This window comes from Gymnoscopelus microlampas (genome assembly GCF_963454915.1).
Source record: "Gymnoscopelus microlampas genome assembly, chromosome: 15".
Lineage (NCBI taxonomy): Eukaryota > Metazoa > Chordata > Actinopteri > Myctophiformes > Myctophidae > Gymnoscopelus > Gymnoscopelus microlampas.
The window spans coordinates 24,285,662-24,310,419 of record NC_139952.1 but is presented as its reverse complement, the minus strand read 5'-3'; the positions used below and the strand labels follow the sequence as shown (position 1 = coordinate 24,310,419).

Below are 24,758 nucleotides of genomic sequence, written 5' to 3'. Positions count from 1 at the left end.
GCAGATGACAACTGCAGTTATGAGGCTACACTTGAGCAAGCTTTAGTGCTTACAGTACTTTAACCTAAGCCTTAGTGGTATCATACTGGAGAGCGGACACACTAATCAAATCCAAATGTAAAACTATTGAAAGATTATTTTCTCAGATTTTATCTGAACAAAACCAAAAAAAAAGAGGTGGTCTTAACGTCAAGGGCCAACTGTTTGACCTGCAGGCCGTTCGTCACTTTCATCATGCAGTCAGGGTTTTCCTCTGTTGGGACACGTTGAAGCTGGTGTTAATGATGCTTGCTTTAAGAGGTGCTGAGTGTAGTACACACACACACACATGAAGGAAGGTAAACTATAACAAGTAGCGCATGACTAGTATGCACGTCTCCTGTAGTTTCTCCTCGAAGATGAAACAATACGAGCCAAGACCAAACATGGCAGGACATCTGTGCGCTATTTAGAGTGAAGCTGTGGACAGCAGCATATTTCTCAGAATCCAAAAGCAAGTACGAGCCAAAACACACTGGCTATGTCCAGAACCATCTGGCCAGCCATCCACTCACACACACAAAGAGAGGATTCACTCAAATAAAATCCGTCCCGGAACACGTAGGCCTGAAAATCCCGGGTACTCGATACGTTCTGATGAAGTTTGACTTTGCTACTTGCACACAAACCAAGACAGTGATTGGAACAAGGTGTACCGAAATGTTAAAGCATTCGGTTTGTATTTAGCCACACCATCCGTCTGGCCGATGTCATAATAGCCATCCCTCAGGCAGGATGGTGTAACCATTTAAGCCCTATACTGTATATTTCATGGGATAAATTGTGAAAATAGCTGATCTTCAACGTCACAACACGTGTTGTGAGCTTGTAGATTGACTATTTTTGCAGCTTTTGCAGGTAAAATGCAAATGTGTCAGGGTTAAACTTGTAAATGTAATTAAATGAAATAAAAAATAATAATACCGGACATGTTATGATATGGCCAAAATACTCCTTTAAAAACATCGTGACATTAAAATACTCTTTTTTTGCAGCAGCAGCAGGAATTCCTGGGAGGGTGTGTCTGCTCATGCTGCTCGTATTGTGCGAGACTGGACAAAAACAAGCCTGGTTTTCCATGTGTCTAACCCCCCCTCACTCCCTTTCTTTCTCTCGCGGTCCCTCGCTCCATTTGAAGAGGAACTGTGCTCCTGTACTTTCCACTCACCCTGGGGGGTCGTTAAAAATGAGAGGCTGACGTCACCGTCACACAGCCTGGTGTGACCTTTGTCAACTCACCTTTTCTTTTTCTAAAAAAAACAACAACAGGGCTGGCAACTGGGATAATACATGATTAAGGGGAAATGAAAACTAGGGAAAAAAACTTTAACAAAAAGCTGCACTGTGAAGAAGCCGGTTCAGATACTGACCAAAAGCACCACTAAGTCCACAACAGGAACATTTTTAATTGTGTAATCTAAGAAAAGCATTAGAAGGTGTTTATGTTTTCGAGAACATGCAAGTGAAGATTAGTTTCTTTTTTGACATGCCATAACATATTTTTTTTATTGTGACTAGCCTTCACAACATTTCCAGCAGTGCCTCATTCTACCACCGGGGTTAGTACCCCATTACACATCCTAACACATCCGTTCAACAGCTCACAAAAACGCAGTCCCATATAAGGATGCGAACGGAGATGTGCACACAGAAAGGCAATGGCATACAGGAGCACACGCACAAACTCACACATAGTATATACACAGTACACATAAATACAGTACGTATTGTATGTAGATTTGCGTCATTGGATCCTATACCATCTAGACCAGTGATTCTCAATCCTTTTAATTTCAAGGACCCCAGTTTGAAAAGCACTAAGCCACGGACCCCCGTTTGATACCATTTTGTATGTCTGGGACCCAAGGTACACAGTAAAAAATCATGTTAATTTAACTCTGAGAGTGTACAAATGGAACCAAATGGACCTGTAAGGGTCCATTTGTACACTCTTTGAGTTACAGACCCATGAGGGTCCATTTGGTTCCTAACTATAAATCATTTAGCTGGGAACCCCTTTAAGGACCCCTGGGGGGGGGGGGTCACCGGACCCCACGTTGAGAACTAGTGATCTAGACTATGCGTACTCCAGCTGGAAGGCTACGTGCAGGTGCACTGTATACTGTATCTCTCCAAAGGTCTTTGATACGGGGCAGAGTTGGGAGGAACAGCAAGGTCAAGGAGATTAGCAGAGAACGAGAGACGGCATACCACAGGAATGCTTTCTGTTACATTCTCTTCTATGTACACTGTGTCTTTCTCTTGCACGACATCCCCTCATCCTGAGTGAGATCCAGGTGCACTACCCGTCATGTACGTATATACATACAGTGAAGGAGGCAGGGGTTATACACGTTTATATGCACAAAAGCGCGCACGCACACGCACGCGCACGCACGCACCAGAGTTACAACTTAAGGTGGAGATTGAGAAGCAGCGTTCAGTTTTTTATGCACCACATACTGTATCTGGAACAAACTTCCAGAAAACTGCAGGCCTGCTACAATTCTGTTCTTTCAAATCAAAGCCACTGCATGTGCTATACAAATAAAGCTTGCCCTGCCCCACAGACACAGAGACACACAGACGCCCATGCCACCCACACATCCACCCACACACACACACACACCCAACCAGTTCAGCACTGAAAGAAACACCAAAACACAGACCTACAATACGTACATCCAGCCTTAATATAACCAGAGATCTCCATGTAAATATGCATTCAAATCTATGGCAGAAGATAGAAGATAAGATGAATGTTTCCTCCATGGGCTCATTGTTGAAAACTTGTTAACTCTTTAGACAACCTGCCACCCATGACTGAACCCATAGAGGGCGGCTGACAGAGCAGATAATGATCGCTCCTGTGATCTCTCAACATCGCCTGCTTTCATCTGCAGCAAAACTTCACGGGAATTGATACATTCTAAAAGGTGAGGTGAGGTGTGCTGCATTACAGAAGAATGACGTAATGTAATAGAGTGTAATAAAATGTTCCCAACTTGCCATTATAGAGAGGTTTTGTCTGCACTGCTGATTCAATATTAACACCATTACCACCCTTTCAGTGAGAACGTTGATAATTTCATTACATGGGCGGAATGAGGTTCAGGGGGTATAAGTCTTTGCACCTTTTACAGGCTACATGGCAAGGTACATGGTACTGTAGACTTATTTAATTTTACAGATGTAAGCTGACTTTAATGGTGAATTAAAAATATCAATCAAAAAAACTTTGGAAGAAAGCCATGGAGGTTCTTCGTCCTTCTAAGGTTACAGTGACAGCCACCTTTAACAGGAGGAAGCACGCCTAATCCAGAACAGTGGAAACTAGACTTAAGAAGTACATGGGCCCCCTACTTCATTATATAAAGTGATTCCGTAAGACCTAGAAACCAAACTCATACAAACAACGAGTGGCTGATGACAGTAAAAAGACGGTGCCTATCATCTGCTGAAGGCACTCTCCATAAAATAAACACTGGATGAGCTCACTGTCATTAAAACCCACTTAGCTGGAGTGTGACAATACCATACATCACACAAAATTCTGCAGTTACGGAACAACGCTTGTGCACGTGTGTGTACACGCAGAACACATGCATGCATGCATGAATGTGCAGACAGTACACACACACACACACACACACACACACACACACCAGTAAATGCATTCAAACATGCATGTGCATGCATGTAAACTGTATGGCCTCACCCTATATATCCTTTTCACAGCAGCCATTTTGACAGGGAAACACAGCTGAAGGCAATAACATTAATTGTGGGTGGGTTTCATTTAGGTGTTACTGTGTGCCAGCATGGACAGCTCCTGCAAGTTAATGTCATGCTGGCACACAGAGGCACCCTGAAACACACCCACGATTAATGTCACAACATACAGCACTCAAGTTGAATACATTTTTTTTCCAACCATCAATAAGCAGTTCCGTTTTCAAGTGGTTAAGTTTATACTGTAAGTAAGTGATAAATAATAGAGCGACTGAGCGAGTAAAGTCAGGTTGGAAACCTGAAGGAGGTAAAGTGGAGGGAGCCAATTTGTGGGATGGACATTGGGCAGCTAAACGAGGAAACGCCGTGGATGAACTAGAACCAAAAAGAGGAAGTGTTCTGGTCCATTTGGAAGGGTGATGTATTTTGGCGCAGAAGAGCAGACTGTTCCAAATGGCCGTCCAGCATATGGACCATTTCAGAGGGACATTCAGCTCTCAAACCACAACGCCTCCCTAAATATTTGGTTTCCTCATGTCCCTCCTCTCCACCCCTTCATACAGAACGATGATTTCTCCATCCTCTCTACAAAGGAAACAACGATGAAGGCGATGAAAAAGGAACACAAAAAAAGAGATGAAAAATACATTTAGTCAGGAAGACTCTCAGGAAGACTCTCAGTATGCACTCAGTATGTGAAAACGTGCAGTCAAAGGCCTACACAGTGCCTCAGCACTGCGTTCAAGAAGCTAATCCCTGGACGTAACGTCATGCAAGTTATCGCCTCTTTCACAATAGCTCGTCTTTCCAAAACATAGCGTCACAGCCATTATCAGGGTGAATACAATACACATGACATATCTACTTGGACAGGGTGAAAACCCCAGAAATCCTTTCCATGAAACACAGTCAGAATGCCTCAAGGAGATATCTCACAATGTATTTATTTATTTATTTAATAAAATCGGAACTGTAAATAGAAAGATATGATGTTAGCGAATGCCATTTTCCACAGCATTACGGTGGAGTGGTGAACTCTGTCACACTGTTGTCCAACATTTTGAGTCACTATTCCATCATACTCTCCATCACTCCATCCCTTGTCCTTGCTCACAGGCCTGTTGAATCTATGGCAGTAGGTCTCTGCGTTCCACTAGCACATTTTGTGTGAGGGCAGGGAAGGAGGGAGACAGGGAGAAAGAGACAGAGAGAATCGGAGTGAGAAGAAGAAAGCAAAGTTGTCCATGGCTCACAGTGTTAAACTTAAGTAGAGGTAAATTTGTGTCACTTCTTTGAGATTGGGAGATAATGTTAGCCCTATTCAAGGTAATAGCTATTTATACATGGCAAGCTCTTTAACGCTTGAATCGCTGTTTAGGCATTTAGACAGACAGAGTGTCTGAGGACAGTTTCAACCTGTTACCAGATTATATAGCCGGTGAAAACAGAGTTACTTAATATTACCATAAGGCTCACGTTGAACTTTTAAGCTGATATTAGTTTTATGATCCTCTGCAAATGAAAGGCCCAAAAGTTAGACTTTGTGGCCATCTAGTGGTATCTGCTATATCCCTATCTGCTACAATTTACAATTTAGGCATTTAGCAGACTCTCTTAATCCAGAGAGCAAATGCATAGGAATAGAATCTACTAATAAAGTAATACATACAGTAAGTAGACCAATAATCTACTAATGACTAATACATACGTAAACCAAGAACCTATCATCAGCCTGTACATTGAAACTATACACACTATAGGATGCCAGGTCAACATTGACCTGGGATCTGTCTACAGATGAGTGAGTCTTCAGATTACGGCTATTTCCCTAAATGGTAAATGCATTTATATAGTGTCTTTATCCAAAGCGCTTTACAATGATTGTGCATTAAATTCACCCATTCACACACACATTCACACACAGATGGCAGAGGAAACCATGCAAGGCTCCAACCTACTCATCGTGAGAAATTAGGGGTTCAGTGTCTTGCTCAAGGACACTTCGACACTAACTCTGGGGGAGCCCGGGATCGAACTGGGAACCTTCCGGTTCGCAAACGTCCATTCTACCTTTAAGGTTTTCCTCCTTAAACATTCAAATACAGTTTAAAACTATTCATGAAGGGTTCCTCTTTACTCCCAGCATCTCACCTCTCTCCATCAACCTTCCATCCCTTCTCTGAACCCAATGTCCCCCCCCCCCCCACCCGATGTCCCCCCCCCCCACATACAGTTCAAAACCACCTGTCATGTATGTTCGGGTGAGAAGTTTAAGGGGAAAACCAATCCTACTCATCTCCTTTGGGGGGGTGTCAAAGTGCAGCAAGCTATTTAAAGACGGCTCGATAATGAACAGCCATGGGTGGAATCTTGGGATCTGTGTTACTGTTAACGCTCAACATAAACACGCTCCATGGCTCCCCCTTCAGCAACCGTGGAAGCATGCTCTCAATTTGCATGCTCTCAACTCTTCTGGCAATGAAATGAGACACAATAAGCCAAGGAGTGGAGTGGATAGGACAGGTTACTGGGGAAGCAGGAGGAGGAGGGTGCAAGAAGTGTGATCTCCGTCAGGCTGAAGGCAAGGGGGGAGATGATGTTTTCACCCCCTGTGTGTGTGTCTGTTTGGGGCTAATCTCGCAAATCGCTGGACCAATCAGCGCCAACTTATATTAATTTAAATATCTACTTTAATTGTATAATTGAATTCAATGATGGAAGTCAATTTGTGTAATATTAAAACACAGTGGTGTAGGTGGTACAGGCTTTTGAGAATACACAAAATGTGTCTCTTTTTTGAAAAGCCATATAGTTCATTTTTATTGTGACTAGCCATAACAACATTTTCTGCAGTGCCTCATTCTACGATGCTACCCCATATACCCCAATGGATCAGGCTGAAACATTACCCAAATATGGAGTCATACATAATAGATGACTGATATCATAAGACTGGCCACACTTCGTGGCAGAGATACACGCTCCACTGAGCGCATGGACCTCCCTAACTTTAGACTTATTTTTCCAGGATTGCATCGAAGTGGGCAATTACCTATTTGCTCCTTTGCACCATTTGGCTGCCAAGCCAATGATTGAATTCAGATGGTCTGGTGTTGGCACTGTGAGTGAGCAAATGTCCGCCTGGTGTTCAGCGAAACATTTCAGACCAGTGCGTGTCAGAGCCTGTGTGGGTCTCTCGGGCAGAGAGCCATGCAACTGTGGCCTCTTCTCTCTCTCACTGCCCAGTGTTTATTAATAAACCTAAACAGACTCAAGCGTCGTCATGGTCACACATAGCTGCACACTGACTCTAAGGAAGGAGGTCTTGGGTCTCTATCCCCCTCGTTCCCTCAGTCCGCCCCTCTCACTCTACAGTGTCTGCCTACTATTTTACCTCTCATTCTCCACTGTCTTTGTCATCCTATCCACAACTTGTTTCTCGTAGCTTCATGTCTGGATATTGGACAACAGAGGAAAGGATTTACGCAGAGAGGTAGGTTCAAAGTAATGTTTGATACTGACCAAAGACGATTGGGACAATGGGTATTTTGTGGCATTTGTTTGTTTGGAGTTTGCAGGGAGAATGATTGAAGAAACACTAACAGCAACAGCTCAACTAGCTCCTCACTGCCTAACCTCGAAGGCATCTGCTTCTCTGTGCACGTGCATGTAAACATTTTACCAATTAAATGTATGAGGGGTTTCAAAAATGTTCATGTCACAGACCCCGCAAATTGAGTTTGGATGATTCTGTCCTAGGGACCCTGATATGAAAAGATGTTTTGCTTTAACCCATTAAGACCTGGAACGCATCTGTGTCACTTTAGATTTCTTTTGCTATTCAAAAATAGCAGATATACAAACTCATAGCGCGGCACCGAGTGCCGCGCTATGAGCTTGTAGATCTGCTATTTTTGAAAAAATGAAAAAATATTGTTTTGATTTTTTTTCAAAAAACTGTTGGATTTGGAAAATGCTTAGAGGCGGCCTCAGGTCTTAAAGGGTTGAATAATATTCTAAATACCATACGAGATATACTGTGGTTTCATAGTAGTAATATTTAAACATCATTTTAGAAGAGTCATTCATAATACTTTTCTGTATTGTAATAATTTCAAGGGAATTGAAAGTATTGTGAAATCCACATTTGGCTGTGAACCCCTGGACCCAGATTTGAAAACCACTTCCCTGTAGAGCTGCTAAGTTGAAAGTTGAATTTAGCAGTTGTAGTTCACAGAATGCTCATTGAATGTAGGCCAGTGCCCTTTACAGTTGTCGGGGGTCTAGTGGAATGTGCCCCTGTGTTCAAACCTACCCTCCAGCTAGACAGCTGGTGACACAGCCCTGTCATACTGTGCCAAGCTGTGCACCATACTGTAGCTACAATCCCTCAGCCCTGGGGGTGACACGTCTATGGTGAAGAATAAAAGGACTTAACAGAACTAAGGGCCATAAAACACTTCCAGGTCTAAGGGGGTGATCACACCGAGACATGTCGCTACAGGTGCAGACACTTTCAGAGACGTCTTGGCAAACAGGTGCTATATCCACAGTGCTGCGGCCGTACTTGGTGCTCTTGGTTAACAAAGCACTCTAACAAGCGATGCAACTCTGTGCTTTGCGCTTGAAAGTTGAGAATATTTTAACGTTTACTCATGTATAGAAAAATGCAATGTCTGGTGTGAAAGAAGTGCACGCCTGCCATCCCATAGGAAAACGGTATGGTGGTTAATTTACGTTTTCTAACAACATGTCTCATTGTGATTGCCCCGAGGCAGTCAAACATAGATGGATACATCTTATATTTCAGCTTCTGCTAATGAGTTGGAATATATCAAGCAGTAAGTGGTATAGCAATGTTACAGTTGTCTGACACTTCTGGGTCAGTTTGATCAATTTACTGTCAGAGAAAGCCTACCTACCGTATGCTGGCCAGGCTTGGCAGGCACTTCAAGGGGGGTGAAATTACAACTTGATTACTCACCAGGGGGATGTGAATACCCATTCACTGATACAATTACATAGTTATGACAATATGCCCAACGTTGTAATTAATGTAGTGCCACTCTAACATTTAGAGGCATTTGTGCATGTTTTTACTAGTGGCCAGTGTGCACAGAGCCAGTATGAATGCCATAGAGTTCGTGGATGTTTGTTTATATTTGTATGTGTGTGTAACTACAGCTCAGTTGTCAGTTTGTCCCAGGGAGGGCTGCATGCTATGGCAGCTGTCAATGAATAACATTCCTCCCACTGATCTCTCCCTCTGCCCCTCTTTCCATGCTTCCATATGCTAACAACATCAGCATACCTCACAGAGAGGGCCAGCCATAATATAAACCCCTCATCCACTGACATGTCATCACAGACCAGACCTAGTATTTGCACAATTCAAAAGGACAAACTTATAAACAACCGCAGATATCAAGTTTGTCATCATGTAACATGTTTATGTTTCTGCTTTCATCAAGGGGCAGGTCTTGGTTATAAAGGAGTCTGTTATATCAAGGTGTAATTGGGTACATGAAGAAATACCAAACTGATGGATGACCAGGAGGACAACCTGTCATCAGACCCAAAAGGGTTTGATTCTCTGTTCATCCAAGAAGAGGATGGAGTGCAGGAACAAACCGTGCTGGGTGAAAGAGTAGAGTGCAACTCTACACAATCTCAACTTGCCTTTACTGGTACACTCCTGAATCATTCGGCCCAAATACGGCCATACTTAATGGAAATGGATGACTTATTGAAGAGCTGTGATGAGCTTGCAGGTGTTGCCTTTGGCCCTGACTCCATGCCCTCATACACAGATGCTCATCTGAGCGGATCGAAACAAATCAAAGCGGAAGTCATGAAGGACCGATATAGGGAGACTAGTGTATCTCCCCAACCGTATCTGTCTACTACCTACATTGACACACGTGTGGATAGGAATGAAACGGAGCATGTCCCAATGCAAGCCCACCAGCAGGACTTGGGCTTCATCATGAACAGGTACGGAGAGTCCAGAGGAGCTCCTTCTCAAAGTCTGATGCCCCTCACCTCAGCAGGTGCGGAACTAAGTGGCACCATGGCGGAGTACCAGACCCAGCTGATGGGGATGTTGGCCATGCTAGAGAACTGTATGGAAGAGGCTGGCATGGACTTTGATCCCCAAGAATGGGCTACAGATGCAAGTCAAGAATATGTACACGTTAGACAAGATCATAGTCATCGCAAATCCACATCACTAGGGCCAATGGAGGAGGGAGGAAAGATAGCGAGGATAGAGGCCCAGACAGCACCATCTCAGCCCTGGGTTAGCCAACCTGTGGATGGCATTACAGTGCAAGGATCAAGAGAAGAGGTGATGCTGGGCTCTGCAACCAAGGAAAGCACACCCAATCCCTGCATTGGTCAAGATAGGGCGTGTGTCTCAGTGGAAAGACTGGAAAGGTCAGACACTGAAACCGGTGTGAGTGTGGATTTTTTAGTAGATCTGGGGACTCATGAGCCGCAGTTGAAACTGTTGTCCCCTTCAATGACCACTAAGAATACAGGAAATGAATCAGGAAGGTTTGAAAGGGCGTCTGCTAGCGAAGAGACAAACATAAGGGGACACATATCTAAAATGGATGTAGAGAACAGTGATGCATTGAAACCAGATACAGAGATGGAAGTGACTGGTCAGAGCACTTACACAGAGGAACTACAGGCACTGGGGGCTCAGGTGAACACGTGTATCGAGGAGGTCCAGCACCTGGAGAAAAAGAGGGAGGAGCTGCTAAAGGAGGTGCTAAGGCTGCGGGGGGAGGAGGAGGAGGAGGCAATGGGGAGTTCGGAGGAGAAGGAGAGAGAGGAGGGGGGACAGAATAGTGAGAGAAAAGTGGCAGAGCTGATGGCTGTGCTGAAGAGGGAGGCCGAAGAGAGCAGGGTGGAGAACAAGAAGGAGGTGCAAACACTCAGGGAACAGAGGGCAGAGGAGGAGAGGAGGGTGTGGAAGGTCATCCTGGAGAGAGAAGCACTGCAGGAGGAGACCAGGCGGTTGAAGAGGAGGCTATTTGCTGTGGCTAGAGACTGCGCTTACAGCCAGGCCGCCATGAAGACTCAGCATCGTGTGGTGGAGAGGTTAAAGGAAGAGGAGGTAGGAAGGCCATGGAGCATTTCCTTTAAATTTCAGAAACCTCTCTAGAACGGACTTTAAAGCCTAGTTGACTTAAATCAACTTTTTAGTAGTGCTTGCTATGCATCCCAAGTCTATAATGCTTTATAAACATACTTATATAATGCATAGCATATAACACTGTATAATTATAGTTATAAGAACTCATAAATACTCATAATGCTTTATAACAATAAGACGTTAAAAAAAATTATAATGATTTATAAGGTGCACAAGTATAAAAGCATTTTAATTGGCTAATAAGTAACACTGTATAATTACAGTTATAAGCACTCATAATCCATGACTGGTTGAGAACCACTGGCATATACAACTAGAATGCTGTATTCTTTAACTGGAATACACCTCTGCCTGAGCTGGGGATCGAACCCACAGCCTTACAGCTACTGGGCGGACTTCCTACCTTTATGCCACTGCCACACTGGATATGCAAATAACTGCAACGCGTTCCTTCTCCCCATGCTTCCAGGAGCAGATGCAGTTTGTAGTGCTCCAGCTCACAAAGGAGTGTTCCCAGCTCCGCTCAGATCACCCGCAGCAGCTCTCCAGCTTAGAGGCCCAGTTCAGTGCCCAGTGTTCCAGCCAAACCCCCAGAAACACCCAAGAGGAGCTGACTCAGTGCAGGAGGGACTCGTGCGGTGACATCGAGCAATACCTGCAGGGCGAGCTGAAGGCACTTGAGGCCAGGTACCATCAAGTCATACTGACACATTTAATGGATATCAACCAGAGAAGACATGTAATATATTATACACATTACAGCAAATTGCAATGATCATCATTTTTATGCTAGTTGTATGTCTGCTGTCTAGTCCAGTTAAGTCTAAGCTCATAAACAATTTATCTTTTGCAATAATGCGAGTCCTGTATGTGCGTATTTATTGTTAGGAATTGACACTTTTATGCTTCCTTGTAAAAAAAAAAACATTTGGCAACAGTGTTTCTGACTCCAAATTTTAAATAGACAATTTGACACTAAATACCTTTGAAATGTTATTTGTCTCAATGTCCAGGTTTGAGCCCATGGTTGTGGCCCTGCTGAAAAGGAAGGAGGCAATAGCCGTATCTCTGGTCCAAGTCAAAGAGCAGTCCCAGGAGCTCAGGGTTAAGGTGGGCCCCCTGAGGGACGAGAGCCAGAGACTGAAGCTTCAGAGAGCCTGTCTGGAAGAGAGACTCAAACTAATGCACACGCACAGGAGAGAAGACATGGTGCAGCACAAGGTAAGAGAGGAGGCAGGGAATGGTAGATGGATCAATCCATGGACAAAATTGTGTCAGACTGATCAACCCAAACAATGAAATATGGGTAGAGGAGTGTGCATTAACCCATTTAGACTGGGAAAGCATCTGTGTCATTTTAGATTTCTTAGGGCAATTCAAAAATAGCAGATCTACAAGTTACAAGCTTGTAGATCTATTTTTGAAAAATCGTGCAAATGTGTGCAAATCTTTAAATTTCTTTTTTTTTAACTCAAATCTTAGCTTCTGGGGGGTCCCTGGAATGACATATTTTGAGATAGGGGTCCGCAGTCAAATACATATCCTTTTGAGGGTCCTTGACATGAAAAAGTTTGAGAACCACTTATAGCAACATAAGTTTTTTCAAAAAACTGTTAGGATTTAGAAGACATTTGTAGAATCCCCAGAAGCAAATATTTGAGTTAAAATGTTCAGAGATTTGCACACGATTTAATAACAAATAGCAGATCTACAAGCTTATAGTGTGGCACTCGGTGCGCTTGTATATCTGCTATTATTTTAATAGTAAAATGACACAGATGCTTTACCGGTCTTATTAATGAGTCCTGAAAAAAAGGGAATGTTCCACAACATATTCTAATGTTCTGTAACAAAAGGTGACATATGCAGCTTACGTCATGAAACCTTCTGATGTATTTTCATCTCAACCCATACAGGAGACTGTATCAAGCCTAGAGGAGAGCAGCAGAGAACTGAAGACAGAGCTCAACATTCAAAAGCGGAAAACCAAAGAGATGGAAGAACTCAAAGAAAGTCTCAACAAACAACTCCTCCTCTACAGGTCAGACATTCAGACACATAACACAGAATTAATTACAAAGCCATTAAACATAATACAGTATATTTTTCTTTGTATAATCCAACCTTAATTAAAACATTCTTCTTACAGGGCTGCCATTGAGGACCATAACAAGGAGAATACATGAGTGCATATTATCTGGGATTTTAGTGGTCTTGTTTGCCGACTACACAAAGATTGTTTTATTCTATTAACCACTTTACATTTTAGCGTCCCTATTTTGGGCACATTTTCTAAACCAAATTCGTTTTTATTTAATATTCAAAAATGCTAAAATTGTCAATACACAAGTTCCACAATGCATCGCTATGCGATAACGCAAGCTTGTAGATCGGGTTTATTCATTGCACTTTAAAGGGCTTAAGTGGTCCTTGAGGGTGAAATGAAGAGCTTTTAACTCATCAAAAGACACTGGAATACAATAACGGACTTCTAAGGACAGGCATCTTTAACAATCTGTGGCTTTGTTTTGAATAAAAAGGTTTATGCTTTCATTATAACCTGAGTGCTGCTGATGACTGGTGTGTAAGGGTAATGTGACCAGAATGTCTAAACAACAGGACAGAGTAATAGAGTGAGATTAGGCTGATGGGACAGAAGTGGAGGAAAAGGAAAATGTCACACCAGAGGATAGAGGAGTCTGACTAAATCCACAGCATCCCACACGTTATCTTACAGGTAAAATAATTAAATTGAAATAGTACAACAGGTAAATAATCTATAAATACTGAATAATGTTCCTGACCATGAGTGAACTATGCACCTAATGTTGATGGAAAAGTTTTTATTAAGAATGCACTCGCTGTACAATTGCAAAATATAGAACATAGAAAAAGTTAACCTACAAATCTACATCACAACATCCACAATGGCCGGGTTTCCCAAAGAGCTCGTGCGTAGAGCATCGTCGCAGGTCCGACGACGGGTCTAACGTGTGACGTCACATGCTTCGCAGTACCATAGCAGGCACGTAGATTTCAGGTCATGCGTGGCCGTACGCAGCTTGCGCAAGCGTCTCCTACACAGCTGGGACTCGGCCAAACCTACGCTCTACCCTCATTAGTAGCAGGTGGTTGTGCCCCTGCGTGCCATCTAAACTGGCTGCGATTGTGGTAAAAGTACATTCGTGAGACAGAATGCGCGCAGCATACTCCCCGCCCACAGTAGGAGGGGAGTACTGTCCTACGAAGCATTTTGTAACGAGCGCCCTGGGCCGCGTGTAACACCCATCGTTCAATGAAATCTATGAAAAGACCGACACACACACACACACACACACACACACACACACACACACACACACACACACACACACACACACACACACGTGTGTATGTGTATGTATATATATATATATATATATATATATATATATATATATATATATATTACGGCCGGGCCGGGCCGGTGCGTAAAAGGGCGAGCGGCTGCAGTGCTTCGTCCTCTATGCATGAACCCGAAGTTTACAAATCGTACTTTCACGGATGATCCGATCATCTAATAAAAATATTAAGCACATGCCAAGTTAACTAAAGGTATATAAATGATGCTGAGCTAAATATGTTTCCTTAATTTCGAAGTTTTATAGTTAAACGTTATGATGAAAGTGCAGTTCCTCTCACAAAGTGACAGCTGTTGCGCTCGGCGAGCGCAACAGCTCGCCATGTTTATGAATGGTTAAAACATCTTTTGAAAATAGCAGATCTACAAGCTCACAACGTGTCACAAGCTTGTAGATCTGCTATTTTCAAAAGATGTTTTAACCATTCATAAACATGGCGAGCTGTTGCGCTCGCCGAGCGCAACAGCTGTCACTTTGTGAGAGGAACTGCACTTTCATCATAACGTTTAACTATAAAACTTCGAAATTAAGGAAACATATTTAGCTCAGCATCATTTATATACCTTTAGTTAACTTGGCATGTGCTTAATATTTTTATTAGATGATCGGATTATCCGTGAGAGTACGATTTGTAAACTTCGGGTTCATGCATAGAGGACGAAGCACTGCAGCCGCTCGCCCTACCCAAAATAACAGATCTGCAAGCTATCAACACGGCATGTCGCAGTGTGTTTGTTGTATATATGTCTGTTTTTTGGGGGAGGCGTCGCCCGTTACGCGTTAAGCTGTCAATCATGCAGGGGGACGCCCCCTCTATCCTCTGAATTTTTTTGAACGGCGAACAATGGCCGCAGTGTTTATTTAAGATCATTGAAATGTCACCTTAAAAAATGCATTTTAATACATTACAGAATGTACCTATAAAAATGTAAGTGTCCAATTCATATAAAGGTAAGTTAGATAAAGGTGCGACTTTATCTTAGTATTTTTGCAAAATCCTGTATATATAGATATATGTATGCAAAGGGTGTTTAAACTATAGTAGGATAGCACTACGTAGTTGACGTAGGCTTTACGTAGGCTACGTCCAGGATCTCTTCACGCACATGCTGTCTCACGAATGTAGTTTTAGCACAGACGAAACGGAACCTACGAAGATGGTGTCTACTGAAGCCAATTTAGATGAGACGTTGGGCACACACAGCTGCTACTAACGAAGATAGTGCGCAGCGGGGTTGCTACTGCGCAGATGCGTGGAGGCACCTACGCAGCTTCTAGGCTACGCAGGAGCTCAAATTCGTTTGGGAAACGCGGCCAATGACATTTAGCTGACAAAGACATCTGACTACCTAATGGTGAAAGAGAGAATGGGGGGGAAGAACATGTTTGACATGCGAATCAGAACAGTATTTCCAAAATTGGACCCTGAAGTTGGCAGAAAGGGCTGGTGTCAAAGTAGGAGTGGAGTAAAGGCAGGTTCAGAATGCACCATTAAAACTGTGCAATGGACCGTGCCAGACCGTAAACTAGCCAAGACACTAGTAAAAATCCCAGCAGATATAATTTGGTCAGATTCAACTTGAAATTTGTGTTAATGCACCACAAAGCCCCCAGCAATTGTGAGGTGAATTTGTTTGTCAAAGAACATGGACATGGACAAGATGACAACCACCTTTGAAGGTAGGAGAGGGGTTTATACATTGGTGCGGATTTGAATACAATGTGCAGCGAAAGAGAAAGCCAATTAGGTTAGAAAAATACACACTTTAAAATGCAGTACAAAAATCAGAAACCTGGTGCGACTCATCGGGAAATAAATTACTTAGTTTACCCTACATGACAAGAGCTTTTTCATGTTAGGTACTCCTAAAATGTGACTGTGGGGGGCTAAATGCAAATACTGCCAAGTCCTCTCCTTTCCTGCACTCCCTTCATTTACGGGCTTTGAGACACAAACTCCCAGCAGAAAAGAGGAGCATTTGGGGCGGAGGTAGCTGAGTGAAACTTTTGAGACGGCCTCTTGGCAGTGTATGGTGAGGTTGTGGGGTTAAGAGGTGTATAGGAGACAGGGTGAGGGTGAGTACGTTATGCTGTGGCTTCAGGGTCTGCGGAGCCTTCAGGGTCTTCATCGTTGTAGATATTCTCCGCCTACAAGGAGAATCAGTGAGACGGTCACCCGAGTACTTTAAGAACCATTCTATATATTTATTTAGCAGTGTAGGAGTCTATAATAGGACGAATTAGAGTAAAATGATACAATTAGATAAAACTGCACATGTCAGCTCACCATTCTCCCTGCCTCTCCTCTTTCTTTCGCCTAACTTTTCTCTAAATAAGCACTCTACACAGCTACCTAGCCTTGTTGTCTCTCAAGTGCGGACTCTAACATAGTCAAATTTAAATAGACACTAGAGGAGGACAATTAGTGGTTCATATTGCATCGCATTTTGTTGCCGATTGCTGCCTTCCACAAACTGTATTCCCCTCCATGCTAGAGAGGCTGAAGACAATGGCACTGACTGTTACAAACTGCTGCACTCTCTACAATACACACTATTTTTTAGTGTTACAAATGTTTTGACATACAATGGAACATTTGTTCCCGTATACTGTAAAGAACCACAATGGAAACAAGTCACTGACGTTTTATCCTTGACGTTTCTATGAGAAGCATGTACAGTAACGTGTTTTTCTTTTAACCATGACTTCTAATAAATCAAATGAAATTTAAAAAAGCAGGCACTGCATTTGGGCCTCACCATTTGCCAGACTTGCATGATGTTGTCTTCAGACACGGAGCAGATGACCCAGGGCTCATTGGGGTTCCAGGAGAAGTCAGAGATCTTCGCTGTATGACCACCGTGGATGAACTAGCAGTGGAAAAAAAGGAACATCACACAGTAGTCACACTTTACTTAACATGACTAAAAACTTGGAACAGATATGATCTGATTGTCTATAGGCTCAAGAGGATCTAATTTATTTCAGCAGGTTATCAAATGTCTCACCAAAAGCTCAGGGGGACCATCTTCTGCATCTTCTGGAGACTGCTCCTCTCCGATTTTACTACAAATGAAACAGGAAATGATGAGTCAACCCTGGTCCAACAAACAATACCATTTGATAGAAACATGCCTGCTTGTTTACCTTAGGTCCCAGACATTGAGGCGTCGGTCAGTTCCACTGGATGCCAGGATGGTCTCATTATGAGGAGACCACTGGACCTGGAAGAAGCAGGCAAGAAAGCTTCCATAAGTCATGGAATCAAGACCAGGGCTGGCTAAGTGTGGCAGAAAAATATATATTTTTTTTTATTCTGTAAAATATTGTAATTGTAACAATTGTAATTGTAAAAATAATTGTAGGGGTGTGAAGCTTAGTGGGCCGTCTACACCAAGCACTATAATTATCATCATATCTCTCACCACCGTCATTATAGTTGTGGTGTGGACATTGCAATCAACTTTACTTAGAATGATCTTTTAAACAATATACATTTATAGGCCATTAACATTTGCTTAATTTGAAGGAAAAAAAATCTGATATTGCTACAGTATATTACAGCCTTTTGTGATTTTGCCATTTCAGTCAATATTTTAGGCAATATTGAGGTTCTTTTCATTTTCAATTCTTTGCTCAGAATTAGACACAAATGCATCCTGTCCTACTTGAAAGATCTCGTCTTTGTGCGACTCAAAGGAGTGCAGTTTCAGTTTCAGATTCCTCAGGTCCCAAAGGGCCACGGTCTGAGAAGGATGAAAGAAAGAGACAGAGAAACAAAAACAAGAAGCAAGAGAGAAAGTGACACAGCTGTTCTTTATCTGTAAAATAGCAGTGAAGTACTGAAGGATCTATATGCAACTTTTTTTTAATTCTGTGCCTTGTCCCCCAATAGGTTCATTTTATGATTTGAAGCAGTACTATGTAACTTTTTTTTTATTAATAAAATATTAACATGGGTATGTTAATACAAAATAACTTATACAATTGGGATGGTTGTATTTTGTCTCCCTGCTCTTCTGTTGAGACATTAAGATCGTGTCAAAGATCATATCACACCTAGACACAGGATCTGACATGAATTTTGACCTGATGGTCAAGATTAAATGTATCCCCCAAGCAAGGAGGCAGGCTCTATTAGCTAAAAATGTCAGCACTTGCGCAGGAAACCGGGTTCAAATCCGGGGTAGACGAGGAAAGTTACATAGTGCAGCCTTAATTTAAAAAGACTCGAGGCTAATGAATGAACACATGGACTAGTGGAGTGTTGTATTACCTTGTCTGCTGAGCCGGTGGCGAGGATGAACTCACTGTACGGGTTGAAGGACAGACAGTTGACCTCTGCTGTGTGGGCGTCCACCGCATGGCTGGGCTTGGACATGTTGTTGGAACGAGTGTCCCAGCTTCAAGGAAAAAGAGTGGAAAATGTAGGATTGTCAGTTACTTTAAAAATGTGCGGACTAGACCGATTTATTTCAGTCTAATATTTCAGTGAATAAATGTCCAGTGCATTAACCATAAGTTATTATTAGGTTGATTTTCATGTCCCTATTTCATGTCCCCCCATGGCCTCTTACATCATGAGTTTCTGGTCGTCTGCTACAGATCCAAAGAGGGACTCGTGCAGCAAGTGCCAAGAGACGTCTTCCACCACCGCAGTGTGGCCAGTGAAGATGGTCTTTGCGTCCACTATCTTACCTTCCTTAGGGACTGCGCTGATGTCCCACAGACAAATTGTCTAGATGGGTGGGAAGATAACGAGAAAAGTAGAAAGACAGAAGCTAGAGTCTCATATGGGCTGGGACAGGAAGACATGGACCTAAATTGGTAATTCTGTAGTATCTATAAGCTTTTAAAAGGGAATCTGAACCATTAAGTGGGACTTTATGTGCATGTCTTGGTGTGTGTTGCTTACATGATCATCAGAAGCACTGAGCAGGCAGCCGGAGAGGTTGGGATTCCAGGAAAGGCCGTAACCCTCTTTCTGATGGCCTCTGAGACGCAGGTCGGGGCGACACTCTCCAGATGGATCTGCTTATATTATTCATAGACAAATGGAAAGTGAGGAACATCCAGTACTGAAGAGCTGGATAATTAGGCGCACCTTCTAAAATGAAAACCGTCATCATTTATGATTTTGTCATCCTTTTTATTTATGTTTTATTACATGTAGTGGTCTCCCGAGTCTTTAATTTTATGTAGTTTCTTAAAATGCTAAATTAAGTTTTCCATGCTCATTCTGATTTACTTAAACTCCAATAATAACCAGGCATTATTCCAAATAATGGCTCGATCTGGAATAGCGACTGGTTGTTATATGAGTATGTGCAAACAAATGCTGGTCCCCAATAAAAGCCATGTAAAATACTATATAATATTATAAATAATTGAATGTACCATATTTTACATTTCCACAACAGTATTCATTCATTTTTGCTCTGCTCTTTCACTTTTCAGCAGAAACTGAATTTTTCTTCACACTTATTCAAAGCCACCAGGATCCATCCTATATGGCTGAATATCCACCACAAACTTTAGAACAAAGTATGTGATTCCTCATGGTTGTTGTGCTGTGTGTGTGTTTGATGAGTTCTCCTGCTAGACAATTGCCACATCCAGTTACATGATCATTTGATTCTCAAACCAGTGGAATCATGGGCCAGAAGTTTTGCTGGTTCAACATTCCCAGCACCGTTTCAGAAGAAATGGATGCTGAATTGTCATCACTTGTCTTAAATAGTGTCTTAAATAGTTTCTGTAAAGAATGGCCCATTAATCTGGCTGGGACATCTCTGCTAAACCTGTCCACACATATTTAACCTAAGTCACAAAATGGCAAAACTGCTACATGCGACTCACCAACTGAGTGCTTTGGCCTGACTAGTGTAAAATATACATATTTAATATTAGTCAAATATGTAATATTAGTCAAATATGCAACACATTAACATGCTAAAAAGGGGAGTTTAATTTGCCAGTGCCCAATTATGGCCCAGTTGTCTCTTGAGATGAGTTCAATTAATAAAAGCCCCGGCTACTATTGAATCTTTTGGTATATTATTGATATTAATGAAAATCTGTACAATCAATAAGCCGACAGAGCTAATTAGCCTTCTCTACTTAATAAATGAATAAAAAACATCTCATGCCATCTTCATCTGCACTGTGTATTAAACGTACCAGGTTTTGAGGGGTGCTTGGTGTAGTCAAAGACCAGCACGTCTGAGGTGGGGGTCTTGGTGGCAATGATACAGGGGTTCTGGGGCATGTAGCGGGCACGGTTCACCTCTCCCTCATGGTTGATCTTTATCTCGATCTCAATCTTCCCACTCACTGAGCCAAAGCCTCCAAACTCTGCAAGGCAAATTAAAAGGGTAATTTACATCGATTGAGAACACGTCAAACAGCACATATTTTATTTTTTTTATTTATTGTTTAAATTTCCTCCAAATATGATAACTCCAAATATAAATGATAAAAAAGTAATTGAAAAAACACAGCCCCCTCACGCATTAGGACAATATCAGTCAACAGAACCAAGGACGGGTGTTTTCGAATCTATCATCATGATTAAAATAGAGTTTGAAGTTACAATGGATTTAAATAGGAAGGGGGCGTGTCTGATAAAATAAATACCAAATATCTAAATACTGAATCAAGCAACTTAAAACATTTCTGGGGTGCTCACAAAAGCCTAAGTAGATGATAAAATGACCCCAAACATGTTTGAAAGTGAAATATTCTGTAACACAAGATATCTAACAATTAACAGATTCCATGATGAATGCCTCACGCTAAGGAGATAGGCCCCTGACCTATGGGCCACATAGCTCGGGAATCATTGGTTCCCAGGTCTACTTTATGAAGCCTAGTTGACAATGAACAGGGTAAATAGACGCATAGACGTAGTGTGCATAGAGAACAATGTAGTGCTTCAAAAAAAATTAGGATACCAGGCAGGTGTTCTTCACCTCCTTTTTCACTGTCGTAATGCGAGGCATCTAGCTGGGCATCGTCGTTGGGCAGCTGGACACTGGCAATTACCAGGTGATTCTGCTCGTCGGACGTGTGAGTGCCCAACACCAGCCTGTGCACACTGTAATCCTTCCCCTCCGGTCTGGGAAAGAACAAAAGCTCAGTCAGGTCAGCGTGTTTAACATTCTCATTCTGACAAAAGGATGTATGGTATGAGAGAGAACTGAACACAGAAATATGATAGGTCCTACACTTGTGAGGGTAAGCCTTATGTTCCCACATCCCTGTGTCAGGGTTGGGGACAGGGTTAATGCAGCATTATACTATAGTTGCGTGCCAAAAATAGCTGATCTACAAGCACACGTTTCATGGCATGAAAACTCAGCTAATTATAAATCAAGGGTTAGAGTTGGGGTTAAGGTAGGGTGACCAGACATCCCAATTTGGCCAGGATTGTCCCGATTTGGCCGGGATTGTCCCGATTTCAAGCCGTGTGTCTTGTGTCCCGACACAAGACATGTCCCGGTTTTCAACATTCACTACAAAATTGTCCCGGTTTTCCCAGAATTAAAATAATAGTTGTTTTCAGTGGTTACATAGACGTTTATCATGTAAACATGCTCATCTGACCTAACCAACCAATGCGTGTATGAATTCAAAGCTGAGTCTGATGTTTGTCAATCAGTCGTTGCCTGTGTGGTGCATATACATGATGTTCGCGTGCATGAATGTGAGCGCGTGGCCACGTTTGATTGATTGAATACTTTATTTAGAAGATTGCAGAGAAAAAGCACATGGAAGTACAGTTTACAATACAAGGTCAGCTAAAATGGATCGCTCATAAAAGCCGCAATGGCTTGTTTCAAATGAGATCCCCAGAGCGACGAACGTGTGCATTGATTTAAGGGTCCCGGTTTGAGGGGCTGAATATATGGTCACCCTAGGTAAAGGTTAACATAGGGCCGAGGGAACGTAGATGTGCTTGCCATGCGTGTACCTGGAGACGTCAGGCAGCCACTGAGCTGTGAGGCTGGGCCATTCCAGAGCATGGGTCATAACCAGGTCATAGAGGAATGGAGTGTTCTTCTTCCAGATCTTGTACTCTTCATTTATGACCCTCTCCTCCACTGCATCATCAAATGTCCCTGCTGGGAGAGGAGTCAGAGCTACAAATGCAAATTGCAGCATTCGAAGGGAAGTTAGTAATTGTCTATGTAAATGATATGCATTATATTGCTATCTATGTTACAAATCTCAGTAGGGGTCCACTAATAGGAGGTCAGAATCTTTGATAATTAAAACATCACTACATCAAATGTACAGTAATATGACGCCATTTGCATATCAATTTGATACTTCGTCCACTCCATCCAACCAACATGTTTTAATGAGTTGACTGATGGCTAACATTACAGTTATTGGCAAAGTAACGTTTGTAACAATTAGTAACTGGTAAACGACCTTCAAGCTAAATGTTGTTTGCCAGTAAATGCAGTAATGTAAAGTATCTATGAACATTTACTCAAGTACTGTACTTACAATTTTGAGGTATTTTCTTTTTACTTTACTTGAGTATTTCCAATTTTCAGTATTTTTTACTTCTACTCCACATCTCAGAGGCAAATGTTGTACTTTTTTTTTGGGTAAACTAACTTGAAGCTATATGCAGTTTGCCTAAATTAATCGTATAATCATAATCTCGGGCTAATGAATTAATGTAGCTAACACTAAAGCTACAGTAACATGCATTTCATTGAATGCACTAAACAGCAAACATTAAAGTAAATTAAATCACAAACCCCATTCAATTACATTGTTGCGCACAACAGAAACGGAGTAATTAAGGCTAGCATTAAAGCTAATTAAGTTAGCCGGTGTATCCGGCATATCCGGCTAGCAAAACATAGAAGGCTTTAAATGGCAACAATAACGGGAATAAACACATGGAGAAATGTGCTTAACATTACCTTCCTTTTCTGTCATCGTAGCTTAGATGAAGAAGGCAAGAAGCCACTAATAATGTGTTAAAATAAGATGAGAGTCTGTCTGCTCCGTTTTGTCTCAGGTGCCACAGATCTGCAGCACCAGCTGTGTCAAGTCAACCACTGAGACAGGCATGACATCCGGTCAACAACTTCAAAATAAAGCCTACTTTATTACTTATTTCAATCACATTTATTTCCCTTTGATATTTCTAAATTTGAATTTTTGTTTTGTTTTGTCTCATAAGATATAACATGCTATAAGAAAAAGAAAAACTAGTTTGCATGTGTAATTTGAATACACACCATAGACACACGCACGGTACGCACGCGCGCACGCGCGCACACAAACACACAGCAGTAGCACGCACGCAGTACGCAAAGAAAGAGAGAGAGAGAGAGAGAGAGAGAGAGAGAGAGAGAGAGAGAGAGAGAGAGAGAGAGAGAGAGAGAGAGAGAGAGAGAGAGAGAGAGAGAGAGAGAGAGAGAGAGAGATAGAGAGAGGAGAGAGAGGAGAGACACACACACACACACACACACACACACACACACACACACACACACACACACACACACACACACACACACACACACACACACACACACACACACACACACACACACACGGAGGGAGGGAGGGAGGGAGGGAAGGAGAGAGAGAGAGATAGTGCACACATCATGGACTTTAAAATATAGGTACACATACAGGAATTATTGTATACTGGTCTATTCTATTTATTTGTTTGTCTCTATTATTATTCATTTTACTCTTGTTTTACTTTCCTATATTAAAAAAAATATATAGTTTGTTGTTATCCACACTGTTGAGGAAGCTAAAATACAATAAATTTAATGATGAGGAGCATGTGACAAAACACATGCAACCGTCCGTGAGTGGTACAAAAGAACCCATTAACCCACAAAAAAGGATAATTATGTAATTTAAAAAGCCCCAAAAAGTCCATTTAACCTTTCTGTTTGCTATGAATTGGAGAACGTGGTGGGAGCCGATATATTATAACTCTAAGACAAAAAAAACTGTTATTTTGAAAGTAAATTAAATATACTTCCGGTTGCTCTGTTGCGTTGTCTACGGCTCTCTTGACGCAGATCAGATCCAACCCCCACTGGCGCGAGACCCCCGCGAGACTTCAGAGAGACGTGGTGCGTTCGCGCGCTTGGTACAAGCGACGGGGCGGCGGAGGACCAATCAGCACGCACATCCATGATGTTCAATTCCATAGTATAGCCAGAAGAGGGCGACAGGAGGCCAATTTAAACATTCCCGGTTTCAGCCATCCAACGTTCTGATTGGAATTGAAATACATTACATTGAATATAAATTTAAAGAAGGTTGTGAGACAAAAGCTGTCATTCTGCCAGAATAAAAATCCCATTTTACCATTCTATATCCGTTACCTTTGACATTTTTATTCGGGTTGAATCTAGCCTAGATTCCACAATCCG

At 42.2% G+C, this 24,758-nt stretch overlaps 2 protein-coding genes across 6 annotated transcripts; one reads left to right on the top strand and one right to left on the bottom strand.

Moving 5' to 3' along the window:
• The first annotated feature begins 7,094 nt into the window (after positions 1-7,094).
• Positions 7,095-13,492, top strand: LOC311061282 (uncharacterized protein). Of its 2 annotated transcripts, none has more exons than XM_084079839.1 (6): positions 7,095-7,264; positions 9,249-10,894; positions 11,403-11,620; positions 11,947-12,154; positions 12,850-12,974; positions 13,083-13,492. In XM_084079839.1, exons 2-6 carry the CDS (start codon positions 9,314-9,316, stop codon positions 13,117-13,119), a joined length of 2,169 nt encoding a protein of 722 aa, XP_083935965.1. In that variant the 5' UTR covers positions 7,095-7,264; positions 9,249-9,313; the 3' UTR covers positions 13,120-13,492. The 2 variants fall into 2 exon arrangements, with proteins under 2 accessions (XP_083935965.1, XP_083935964.1); XM_084079838.1 differs by having other exon boundaries at positions 9,243-10,894.
• Positions 13,493-16,003: 2,511 nt separating this feature from the next.
• Positions 16,004-23,411, bottom strand: LOC311062161 (histone-binding protein RBBP4-like). Of its 4 annotated transcripts, none has more exons than XM_084080996.1 (12): positions 23,277-23,411; positions 22,307-22,475; positions 21,288-21,451; positions 20,515-20,688; positions 19,250-19,368; positions 18,912-19,072; positions 18,611-18,737; positions 18,003-18,080; positions 17,482-17,558; positions 17,343-17,400; positions 17,094-17,204; positions 16,004-16,482 (listed from the first exon to the last, which is right to left on the bottom strand). In XM_084080996.1, the coding sequence occupies exons 1-12, from the start codon at positions 23,290-23,292 to the stop codon at positions 16,420-16,422; spliced, it is 1,317 nt and encodes a 438-aa protein (XP_083937122.1). In that variant the 5' UTR covers positions 23,293-23,411; the 3' UTR covers positions 16,004-16,419. The 4 variants fall into 4 exon arrangements, with proteins under 4 accessions (XP_083937122.1, XP_083937123.1, XP_083937124.1 ...); XM_084080997.1 differs by having other exon boundaries at positions 19,250-19,365; XM_084080998.1 differs by having other exon boundaries at positions 21,306-21,451.
• Positions 23,412-24,758: the final 1,347 nt, after the last annotated feature.